General features: G+C 48.0%; 1 protein-coding gene across 1 annotated transcript in view; it reads right to left on the bottom strand.

Moving 5' to 3' along the window:
- Window positions 1-10,661: 10,661 nt before the first annotated feature.
- LOC124689890 (F-box/kelch-repeat protein At1g55270-like) overlaps window positions 10,662-12,860 on the bottom strand; it is a 6,706-nt gene continuing 4,507 nt past the window's right edge. Inside the window, exons 3-4 of the mRNA XM_047223348.1 lie at window positions 12,602-12,619; window positions 10,662-12,027 (exon numbers count right to left, since the gene is read on the bottom strand). Of these exons, the coding sequence (XP_047079304.1) occupies window positions 10,765-12,027; window positions 12,602-12,619 (1,281 nt within the window). The 3' untranslated portion in view covers window positions 10,662-10,764. The remainder of the gene's footprint in view (window positions 12,028-12,601; window positions 12,620-12,860) is intronic.

Here is a 12,860-nt window from a genome sequence, read left to right as displayed (position 1 = left end):
TGTACTTCGATCTCCATGGCTAAAACACTTTGTAGTCATGAGAGCCATGATCGTCGTGGCCGCTTCCGAAACCAATTCCGATGCTTTGCGCTACTGCGATCATTATGCTCGGAGTTCATAAACCTTATCAAATTATATTGTCCTCCCACTCAAATACTTCACTCGAAACAATTTCTCGGAAATAAGAAACATTGACAAACACTTTTGTCTTTGTCTCGTGGGAAGAATTCCCAATTAAATCTCTGGGATAACCAACAAAGACATTCATCCGATTTTGGTTTGACTATTAGGGTTTATACCCATGCCATAACTTGTATGGTGTCATTTCAACGGATCATGATGATGCTCTATTCAGTGTAAAAGCGGTAGTCACTAAAGCATAATCCACAAAAAATATAATGGCATCAATATTTTATCTCATCATTGATCCAACAAAGTTTGGATATATCTCTTGGATACTTCATCATCACTATGATACTCCAAGAAACGTAAGTTGTAGAACAATTTCATAACTCTCTTAGATGTTCGCTTAAAACTCGTAATTCAAATATTTCCACCATGATCTAATCATAGATATTTGATTTCTATTACGATGATTTCCACTTCATGCTGAAATTTATTTGAATCCTATTCAAATGTTTCAAACTTTTCCTTATTGAATATATCCACATATATACTCAATTCATTGTTTGAAAGTTTTCATGAAGTAGAAGAATCTTCCGCACACAACTATGCCCGATGAACCACATATATCATTATGTATGTTTTCACTAAGTTAGTTGCCCGTTCAACTCTTCGGCCTATGAACGGTATTTCAGTCATTACCTTTTAGAAAAGATTTTGCAAGTGCCAAACGATTCAACAAATCGAATGACTCCAAAAATCCATTTGCATGGAGTTCCTTCATGCGATCCTTTCTAACATGACCTAAATTGCGGTTCCACAAATAAGTGGAATTCAAATCATTTGCCTTATGGCATTTTTAGCGTCGGTGTTATGTATGTGTGTTTCACCATTAAGATTTATAATAACTTATCCATCATACATGGAGTAATGTCATAATTTGAACAACTCATTGTTTTCATTTGACCGGAGCAAAATAACAATTATTAAGTTCTTTATTATAAATTCTAAGGGGTAGATAGAATACCAACGACGAACATAATAACACTTTATTTTGTTCCGGACGTGCATTCCTATCATATTCCTTGTCGATCACTTAGGCCATTGTATTCTTGTATTGCGTTGTTTTGTATGACACTTCATACCAACCAATATGGTATTAATACCCAAGAATTTCATTGTGTGACTTAACTAGGAATACAACCATAACATGTATATCATTTATATACACCTGAGCTAGACTTTCTAGTCTTTTCTTTTCTTTTGCCAAAATATCTTTTGCGGTTTCTCTTTTAGCTTTCCTCATTATTCGGAAAAACATTTCAACATCAATAACTTCTAGGTTTGTTGGTCAAATACCAATAACCTTGAGGTTCTTACTTTGAAGTTGATCATCATATGACAAGTGTTTCAGATTTCACTATTAGTAAATTTGTAATATGATGAACAATTTCACTCATAATTTTATCCATCAATTCATGATAACTTTACGAGACCATGTACGTACATGCTAGGCTCATAAAGTTTAAACCTTAGTATTCGCATATGCAAAACTGGCTTGTACCCGTTGGAAGCACACGTAGAATCTATAACACCCGATCATCACGTGATGCTTCGAAACGACGAGTCTTAGCAACGGTGCATACTAAGGACAATCACTTCATGGATATGCGAATATTGTTAGTGCCCCAATAGTTGGAGGATTGGGACGCCTTGCGTCTTCAACCTTCGTACATACCCATAAAACTTATGAGTTTATGTAGTCTCACCAAATTTATATTCTATCATCTTGCAATAAGGTCTTAGATATCACATATATCTCGTACCTTGATTATTTACGAAAACTAAATTTTCAGCTCCTTACTTTTCAAACAGATTTGAACTTCAAGTTTCACGGAGACAAGATAACTTTAGGTACTAATTGAAATCATAGCTCTCTGAATCAACAAAGTGAGTTTCACTAAATGTTTGCAATAGGACTTAATCATTTCTTGATTCATTAACAATACGGTACTAATCCGTAAAGTTTCTAGTCAGATTTTAACGAGTATTTCTATCTCAATTATAAGACTAGCGCATAGTAGTAAACGGATGCCAATACTACAAAATTAATTCAAAATACTACTCGGACTATGTTTATGATAATTAGTTCATGTTTTAATCTAATTACTAATGAACTCCCACTTAATACAACATCCCTCATAGTTGTAAAGTGGTACACGATCCAAATCCACTACACCAAAACCGATCATCACGTGAGATGATGTAGTTTCAATGGTGAACATCAACATGTTGATCATATCATCCATATGACTCGTGTTCAACCTTTCGGTTTCCATTGTCCCGAGGCCATGTATCGTACATGCTAGGCTCGTCAAGCAAACCCAAGTATTCCGCGTGTGCAACATGGCTTACACCCGTTGTATGTGAATCGTTGAATCTATCACATCCGATCATCACGAGATGCTTCGAAACGACGAACTGTTACAACGGTGCATACGAGGGAGAACACTTTATTATCTTGATATTAATGTGAGGGATCATCTTATAATGCTACCGTCGCGATCTAAGCAAAATAAGATGCATAAAGGATTAACATCACATGCGGTTCATATGTGATATGATATGGCCCTTTTTGTCTTTGCGCCTTTGATCTTGATCTCCAAAGCACGGACATGATCTCCATCATCTTCGGGCATGATCTCCATCATCGTCGGCGTTGCGTCAAGGTTCATGGCGCCGTCTTCATGGTTGTTCACCTCATGTAGCAACTATTACAACTACTTTGAAATACTACTCAACATGAAAATTAAAGACAACCATAAGGCTCCTGCCGGTTGCCACAATACAATAATGATCATCTCATACATATTCATCATCACATTATGGCCATATCACATCACCAAACCACTGCAAAAACAAGTTAGACGTCTCTAATTTGGTTTGCATATTTTACGTGGTTTAGGGTTTTCGAGTAAGATCTAATCTACCTACGAACATGAACCACAACGGTGATACTAGTGTTGTCAATAGAAGAGTAAATTGAATCTTCACTATAGTAGGAGAGACGAGACACCCGCAAAGCCTCTTATGCAATACAAGTTGCATGTCGAACGAGGAGCAAGTCTCATGAACGCGGTCATGTAAAGTTAGCTCGAGCCGCTTCATCCCACTATGCCACAAAGATGCAAAGTACTCAAACTAAAGATAACAAGAGCATCAACGCCCACAAAAACATTGTGTTCTACTCGTGCAACCATCTATGCATAGACACGGCTGCGATACCACTTGTAGGATAACGTTGCATAGAAAACAAAAATTTTCCTACCGCGAACACGCAATCCAAGCCAAGATGCAATCTAGAAGACGGTAGCAACGAGGGGATGATCAAGACTAACCCTTGAAGAGATTCCAAAGCCTATAAGAGTAGGCTCTTATTGCTGCGGTAGACGATCACTTGCCGCTTGCAAAAGCGCGTAGAAGATCTTGATCACGATCGGTTCCGGCGCCACGAACGGGCGGCACCTCCGTACTCGGTCACACGTTCGGTTGTTGATGAAGACGACGTCCTTCTCCCCGTTCCGGCGGGCAACGGAAGTAGTAGCTCCTCCTTGAATCCGGCAGCACGACGGCGTGGTGGCGGTGGCGATGGAGATCTCCGGCGGAGCTTCGCTAAGCGTGCGGGAGAAGAGGAGGAGAGAGGGGCGGCTAGGGTTGGGAGAGGGGGTGGCCGGCCACCTATGGGTGCGGCCAAGTTATGGGCTTGTGGTGGTCAGCCCCCTCTCCTATGCCCCTCATTATATAGGTGGAATCCCCAAGAGTTGTAGTCCAAGTCTTCGAATAAGACCCCAACACCAAAACTTCCCAAAGGTGGGAAACCTACTCAAGGAGGGAGTCCTACCCAAGGTGGGACTCCCACCTTTTCCTTAGGTGGGGTGGCCGGCCACCTCTAGGTGGAGCCCACCGGGACTCCTCCTTTAGGGTTTGGCTGGCCAAGCTTGTGGAGTCCTTCCGGGACTCCACCTTCCATAGTGCGTTTTATCCGGACTTTTCTAGAACCTTCTAGAACCTGCCATAAATGCACCGGATCATTTCCAAACTTGGAATATGACTTCCTATATATGAATCTTATTCTCCGGACCATTCCGGAACTCCTCGTGATGTCCGGGATCTCATCCGGGACTCCGAACAAATATTCGAACTCCATTCCATAATTCAAGTACTACCATTTCAACATCCAACTTTAAGTGTGTCACCCTACGGTTCGAGAACTATGCGGACATGGTTGAGTACTCACTCCGACCAATAACCAATAGCGGGATCTGGAGATCCATAATGGCTCCCACATATTCAACGATGACTTTAGTGATCGAATGAACCATTCACATACATTACTAATTCCCTTTGTCTCACGATATTTTACTTGTCCGAGGTTTGATCTTCGGTATCACTCTATACCTTGTTCAACCTCGTCTCCTGACAAGTACTCTTTACTCGTACCGTGGTATGTGGTCTCTTATGAACTTTATTCATATGCTTGCAAGACATTAGACGACATTCCACCGAGAGGGCCCGAGTATATCTATCCATCATCGGGATGGACAAATCCCACTTGTTGATCCATATGCCTCAACTCATACTTTCCGGATACTTAATCCCACCTTTATAGCCACCCATTTACGCGGTGGTGTTTGGTGTAATCAAAGTACCTTTCCGGTATAAGTGATTTACATGATCTCATGGTCATAAGGACTAGGTAACTATGTATCGAAAGCTTATAGCAAATAACTTAATGACGAGATCTTATGCTACGCTTAATTGGGTGTGTCCATTACATCATTCATACAATGATATAACCTTGTTATTAATAACATCCAATGTTCATGATTATGAAACTAATCATCCATTAATCAACAAGCTAGTTAAGAGGCATACTAGGGACTCTTTGTTTGTCTACATATCACACATGTACTAATGTTTCGGTTAATACAATTATAGCATGATATATAAACATTTATCATAAACATAAAGATATAAATAATAACCACTTTATTATTGCCTCTAGGGCATATCTCCTTCAGTACGATCCTAAGGTGTTGGTGGACAATGTGCGAGGCCTCAATGATCGCAAGGCGTACGGGTGTTAGGAGTGTTGTGAGCACTACGGGTGACATAGGCATCCCCAAATGGGCCTGCCGAAGGTGGTACCCGGGGTTTATTGAAGGCCCACGACTCGATGAATATGAAGATTCGGAAGCCCAAGATAGTACTAAGGAAAGCTAGAGTTGTATTAGGAAATATAGACTTGTAATCTTACGGGACGGGTGCTGCGTGTAGTTGACACGTCCGTTGGGAACCCCAAGAAGAAGGTGTGATGCGCACAGCAGTAAGTTTCCCTCAGTAAGAAACCAAGGTTATCGAACCAGTAGGAGTCAAGGAAGCACGTGAAGGTTGTTGGTGGCGGAGTGTAGTGCGGCGCAACACCAGGGATTCCGGCGCCAACGTGAAACCTGCACAACACAATCAAAGTACTTTGCCCCAACGTAACAATGAGGTTGTCAATCTCACCGGTTTGCTGTAAACAAAGGATTAGATGTATAGTGTGGATGATGATGATTGTTTGCGAAGAACAGTAACGAACAATTGCAGTAGATTGTATTTCAGATGTAAAGAATTGGACTAGGGTCCACAGTTCACTAGTGGTGTCTCTCCCATAAGATAAACGAGATGTTGGGTGAACAAATTACGGTTGGGCAATTGACAAATAAATAAGGCATAACAATGCACATACATATATCATGATGAGTACTATGAGATTTAATCGGGGCATTACGACAAAGTACATAGACCGCTATCCGGCATGCATCTATGCCTAAAAAGTCCACCTTCGAGGTTATCATCCGAACCCCTTCCGGTATTAAGTTGCAAACAACGAGACAATTGCATTAAGTATGGTGCGTAATGTAATCAACACAAATATCCTTAGACAAAGCATCGATGTTTTATCCCTAGTGGCAACGGCACATCCACAACCTTAAAACTTTCTGTCACTTGTCCCAGATTCAATGGAGGCATGAACCCACTATCGAGCATAAATACTCCCTCTTGGAGTCACAAGTATCAACTTGGCCAGAGCCTCTACTAGCAACGGAGAGCATCCAAGAACATAAACAACATATATGCTAGATTGATAATCAACTTGACATAGTATTCAATATTCATCGGATCCCAACAAACACAACATGTAGGATTACAAATAGATGATCTTGATCATGATAGGCAGCTCACAAGATCTAACATGATAGCACAATGAGGAGAAGACGACCATCTAGCTACTGCTATTGACCCATAGTCCGGGGGTGAACTACTCACACATCGATCCGGAGGCGATCATGGCGATGAAGAGACCTCAGGAGATGATTCTCCTCTCCGGCAGGGTGCCGGAGGCGATCTCTCGAATCCCCCGAGATGGGATTGGCGGCGGCGGCGGCGTCTCTGGAAGGTTTTCCGTATCGTGGCTCTCGGTACTGGGGGTTTCGCGACGAAGGCTTTAAGTAGGCGGAAGGGCAGGTCAGGAGGCGTCACGGGGGCCCCACACGCTAGGGCCGCGCGGGCCCCCCTTAGGCCGCGCCGCCCTAGTGTGGCGGCGCCCGTGGCCCCACTTCGTATATCCTCGGTCTTACGGAAGCTTCGTAGAAAAATAGGCCCCTGGGCGTTGATTTCGTCCAATTCCGAGAATATTTCCTTACTAGGATTTACGAAACCAAAAACAGCGAGAAAACGACAAGCTGGCTCTTCGGCATCTCGTCAATAGGTTAGTGCCTGAAAATGCATAATAATGGCATATAATGTGTATAAAACATGTGAGTATGATCATAAAAGTAGCATGAAACATAAGAAATTATAGATACGTTTGGGACGTATCAACGGGTTAGAAACCCTTCCGGACTCTGTAACTTGTGTATTACGAATCTCTCGGCTCCGCCTCCTATATAAGGGGGAGTCGAGGGACAAAGAGAGCATCGATTCATTGTTTCACGCAACCCTAGTTTTTACATCGTCGAGTACTTTTCGGCTGAAACCTTCGAGATCTACTTGCCCTCTACTTCTGACTAAAACCCTAGTCTACAATATGTAGGCATTGATAAGTTAATCTCTTGTCAACGGGTGCGTCCATTGTATGTCTCCAGGAGACAAAGCTATCTGTTGTAACCCATGCTATCGTTACTGAAGCGCTAGGCGCAGAGTTTGACGCTTACTTCTGCTTGCCGGCGATTGGTATTCGGGGGGATCATTGTGGCTTGGACTAGCCGGGTGGTGCAGCTCGATAGCGCCCACTACGGGGCTAACAGTGTTACAGCGAGGGTTTCCCCTGTGGGCAGTGGCTCTGGATGGTGGGTGACTTGTGTCTATGGTCCACAGGCTGAGGCTAACAAGGTCGCCTTCCTGGAGGAACTCCACGACGTCCGTAGGGCTCACCCTGGACCTTGGGCACTCTGCGGGGATTTTAACCTGATCTACCGCGATGAGGACAAAAACAACGGTAACCTCAACCGTAGGATGATGGGCAGATTCCGGCGCTTCTTGAATGACTGCGAGCTGAAGGAGATCTACCTTCACGGATGCCGCTACACGTGGTCTAACGAGAGGGAAAGTCCCACTCTCGTACGGTTGGATCAGGTGTTCGTCACAGCTGCTTGGGAGGAGTTGCATAGCAGCTGCATGTTGCGCTGCTTGGCGACGGTGGTGGCTGACCACTGCCCACTCCTCTTGGACTGCACCACCAAGTCCACGGGTCCGAAACGGTTCCAGTTTGAACGCTTCTGGCTACGCTTAGAGAGCTTTGAGGAGGTTGTGCGGAGCGCCTGGGATGTCATGGAGGGCAATGGAATCTAGACGGTTGTCACCGGACGAACACCGACTCAGGGCTCACCTCAAACACGCTTACCTGGGCCTGGCTTCTCTGGAGCGCACCATGGCAAGGCAGCGGGCCAAGATCGCGTGGCTTAAGGAGGGGGGCACCAACACGGCCTTCTTCCACTAGCACGCAGCTTACCGCTGCCAGAAGAACGTGATCCATAGCCTGCAGGTGGGAGGCGCGGTCATCTCTGACCATGTGACTATGGCTAAAGCTGCTTTCACACACTTTGAGGGTTTGCTTGGAACCTCGGTGGAGAGGCAACATTCCCCGGACTTGGACTTCCTGGACACCCATTCTGAGGACCTGTCGGAGCTGGAGGCTGTGTTCATGGAAGACGAGATCTGGGAGGTGATTCGGCGACTGCCGGCGGGCAAGGCGCCCGGACCCGATGGGTTCACGGCTGAGTTCCTCCAAAAGTGTTGGGGAGTGGTGAAAGGTGACTTCATGGCTGCCTTCGACAAGCTGTTCACGCTGTGCGGGCGCGGGTTCCAGGGCCTTAACCAGGCTCTGTTGATCCTGCTGCCTAAGCGTCCGGATGCGGCTGCGCTTGGCGATTGCCGGCCGATCAGTCTGATCCATATCTTCGCCAAGCTGGTTGCAAAGGCGTTGGCCACTCGCTTAGCCCCTCGGATGGAGTCACTGGTGGATCGCAACCAATGCGCATTCATTCGCAAACGTTGTATCCATGACAACTTCATGTTGGTTCAGCAGACAGCTAGATTCCTACACCGGGAGAAGGAGCCGCGGGTGATGCTCAAGCTAGACATTGCTCGTGCCTTTGACTCCATCTCATGGGGCTTCCTCATAGAGATCCTCTGCAAGTTAGGGTTTGGACCAAGGTTCCGCGAACTGGTGTCCATCCTCCTATCCACCGCGAGTACTCGGGTGATGCTCAACGGCGAGCCAGACCCCCCGATTTGGCATCGGCGGGGCCTGAGACAGGGAGACCCCCTGTCGCCAGCGTTGTTTGTTCTGATGATGAAATCGCTCAACATGATGTTGGCTAAGGCGATTGAGCTGGGGATTCTGAGGCGCTTGGCGCGGCGGGACTTAGTGACGTCGGTGTCACTTTATGCGGACGATGTGGTAATCTTCTGCCACCCAGTTGAGACGGAACTGCGTGTTGTACGCGGTATTCTGGAGCTCTTTGGGCATGCATCAGGACTGCGTACCAACTTCGCTAAATGCTCAGTATCTCAAATCGCTTGTTCAGATGCTGAGGCTGCGGGCGCAGTTGAACTCATGGAGTGTCAGCTAGCGCCGTTCCCGGTGAGATACCTAGGCATCCCACTATCTATCAGGAGGCTGACGGCTGCAGCATTCCAGCCCCTGGTAGACCGCCTGGCTGACAAACTACCCACCTGGAGGGCATTGATGATGCTTACGGCGGGACGTTTGGCGCTGATCCGTTCGGTCCTCGTAGCGATCCCTCTGCACCAGCTCATGGTGCTAGGCCTCCACAAAAAAGCACTAAAGCAGGTGAACAAGATCTTGCGTTGATTCCTATGGGCTGGTAGGGGGAATGCCAATGGTGGACACTGCCACGTCAACTGGGCGCGGGTGTGTAGACCGCTGCGGCTATGGGGCTTGGGAATCCCAGACCTTGCGCGTACAGCCATCAACCTCAGGGTGAGGTGGATCTGGAGGATGCGCACTGATCCCCTGCGACCTTGGCGCGGGCTGGACATGCATTTCTCAAAGACGGAGCTGGATGTCCTCGCGGCCTCCACCTCCATGGTGGTCGGCAACGGGGAATCCGCCCTCTTCTGGAAAGACAGGCGGTTGAATGGCAGGTCCATTAAATAGATGGCGACAGAGGTATACGCTTTAGTGCCGAAACATCGGAGGAAGGCGCGCACGGTCCGAGAGGCATTCGTTGAACGCACCTGGATCCCGACATAGTTGGTGCACCGAGCGCCCTGGCACTGTGGCAGTACGTTCAGCTGTGGGGCCGGCTCAGGGCACCCAACTTTCGGCGGACCCAGACATGCTGTTTTGGCGTCGGACGATGGATGAACAGTATTCGGCCGGTTCCTGCTACGACACCCTCTTCCATGGTGGATTTGGAAACACCGGAAGGCGGCGGTCTTCGACAACACGTGACCTTCGGTGATATCCTTATTCAACGACATCGTGGCCGAGGCGCTGCAATGGGCGGACGCGGGAGTCCGGGGTGTGCGCCAGCTACTCCCCTAGATTAGCTTTCCTTTTTTTCTTGGGTCGAGTTGTACGGGTGTTGTGTCCGTCCTCGGACCTGTACATAAACTCTTCTTTATCTATCAATGCATCGAAACACAAGTCTCTTGCGTTTTCGCGAAAAAAAGGTAATATTTACCTCTGCACACCTGTTTGGCAAGTGTATCTAAGTTAACTTAGAAATATCTGAACCCATACCCCCTCTCGTTTAGGATAACACAATTTGTGCCATCCAATGCATTTTTTAGTATTTTCATCATCGCTCCTTCAATATTGGGATATAGCATCCGTCATGGTTTTGCAAATCCCATTTTTGTTATAAAAACAAGACTGGCATACGGCCTTCACAAGAATCTCTTTCCCACCATAGAAGCAATTTCTCTCCGTTCTAAAATACTCCTTAGGTGCGAAAACTCTATTCTCATCAAACACATCTGTCATACGATTACTGAACATTGAACTGTACATCGATGATTCGTTCAAATTAAATGTCCGCATATGTAATGCGTCGATAATATTTCTTGCTAGGCCTCGAGGACTTGGCAATGGAGAACACGGTTCTTAGCGCGGCCGCGGCCGGCGACGCTGGAAAGGAGGTTCGTCACGAAGCTCTTGATCTGTCCCTTGCTGGCGAGGGTCTGCCACCGTTGGTTTTCCGCCCCGACGGCGAAGTCGACAACTGACACACTCATGTCGTTCCGAACGACGCAGAGCTTGCTGCGAAGCGCGACCATGGCGGCCGCCTCGAGAGCCTGTGAGCTGCCCATGTGGCGCCTGCTATCGGCGCAGCCGCACCACGCGTCCGTGGCCTCGTCATAGGACCTGATCCGGCAACCGTCCTTGCAGTCGGCGGCGTAGAGCCGTCCGTCGAGGCAGGCGCTGGGGCTCCTCCAGCCGGCGACCATGCCGTCGAGCGCGGCCACCGTCGACCACGTGTCGGTCTCCGGTATGTACACCTGGCTCAGCACCTGCCGCTCCGCGCCGAGCCCCTTGACGTACCACCTCCCTCCGTGCAGCGCGCTGACGAACGGCACCAGCGCGGCAGCCATGCTGGACACGAACGCCCACCGGTTCTTGGCCGGGTCAAACACCTCGACGGACCTGAGGCCGCCGCCGCCGCTCTCCCCACCGGCGACGTACAGGCGGTTTCCCATCACGCAGGCGCCGAAGCAATGGCGCCGGCGCAGCATGTCCGGTGCGCGGTGCCACCGGTTGCTCCGGGCGCTGTAGAACACCACCCGGCGCAACGCGCCCCTGCGCGGGTCCCTGCCGCCGAGCAGGTACAGGTGGCAGCCGCCGAGCACGGCGCAGCCGAACCCTGTGGCGTCCGCGTACTCGCCGGGCACGGGCGGCAGCGCGCGCCATGCCCTCCCGCCGGCGCGCGCCGCCGCCGTCGGGTCGAGCACGTCCCACGAGACGCGCCCGTCGCCGTCGCACTTGAAGGCGTAGAGCCACGGCTCGGCGAGGCCGAGCCTCCCGCGGAGCGCGTAGAAGTAGTTGCCGGCGAGGAGGCGGAACCACCTCCTGCACACCAGCCTGAGCTTCCAGTGGTCGGCTCGTGGCACCCGGATGAGGCACGCGATGGCGAGGTCGTCGGGAAGCCCCGGGAGCAGCGGCCATTGTTGCCCGCGTCGGCGGTCACCCCGCGCCGGTCTCTTGTCGTTCAGCGGGTGGATGGAAGCTGTTATGCTCGATTGCACGCACAGTCTGGATCTCGGGACGTGGCTGCCGGCGCCGGGGACGACGACCCCTCTCTCTGCTCTGCACAAGCATGACGAGCTATCCACCTATCGAGTAAGAGGACAGGAATTAGTTTGGGGTAAGCTGAACAAATTGGGAGGGTCATGGCAAGACAGAACCAACAGCAATGCCACACTTCAAAATCTCAAATTTTCTCAACGTGTGTTCACATCGATGGCAATTAACTTGTATATGTACACATGATTCAATAGATTCGATCATCTATTTATGGTGTTACTCGCCAGGGACTTGGTTAACTAGTGAAACACCGCGGTTCGATGGTAACTGGAAATCTCAGTTTTCCTTTGAATTCAAGTTGGGTATTATTTAGTTTTTTTTTTTTGCGAAACACACAGCACAATTAAAGACGCTCACCCGTACGGACACACACTCACCCATATGAATGCACGCACACACACCCTACCCCTATGAGCACATCCAAGAGACTACATCGAAGAATTCATCCTTGAGATTGACGAAGTCACCACACGCGTCTCGCTGTCGACGGGAACTTGAGAAACAATTCAATAGTTTATACTTTATACTACTCAAACTACTTAGGCTTGATCCTGATTTCGGGTTGTATAACATAACAAATATCCCTAGTTTTAGTCCTCTTACCTGTGACTGTGCAATAGACTGTGCAAAAAAAATCAAAAGAAAATGAAAAGCAGAGCATTTACTTTACAATTTTCGCATGAGACTTCTTGGAGCAATTGAAGCAGCCATGGGACAGGTATTTGAATAAGTGTAGTGGAATTATAGTTTAGACATTGATATGTTGTAGGACGACGATTGGAGAAGGGAGGCAGCAAGAAAATGTCGACTGAGATAGAAAGACCGCAGACACAAGACTCGTGAGGAAATGATTGCGGAATAG

Source organism: Lolium rigidum, chromosome 2, assembly GCF_022539505.1.
Source record: "Lolium rigidum isolate FL_2022 chromosome 2, APGP_CSIRO_Lrig_0.1, whole genome shotgun sequence".
Lineage (NCBI taxonomy): Eukaryota > Viridiplantae > Streptophyta > Magnoliopsida > Poales > Poaceae > Lolium > Lolium rigidum.
This window is presented reverse-complemented; position numbering and strand designations above follow the sequence as displayed.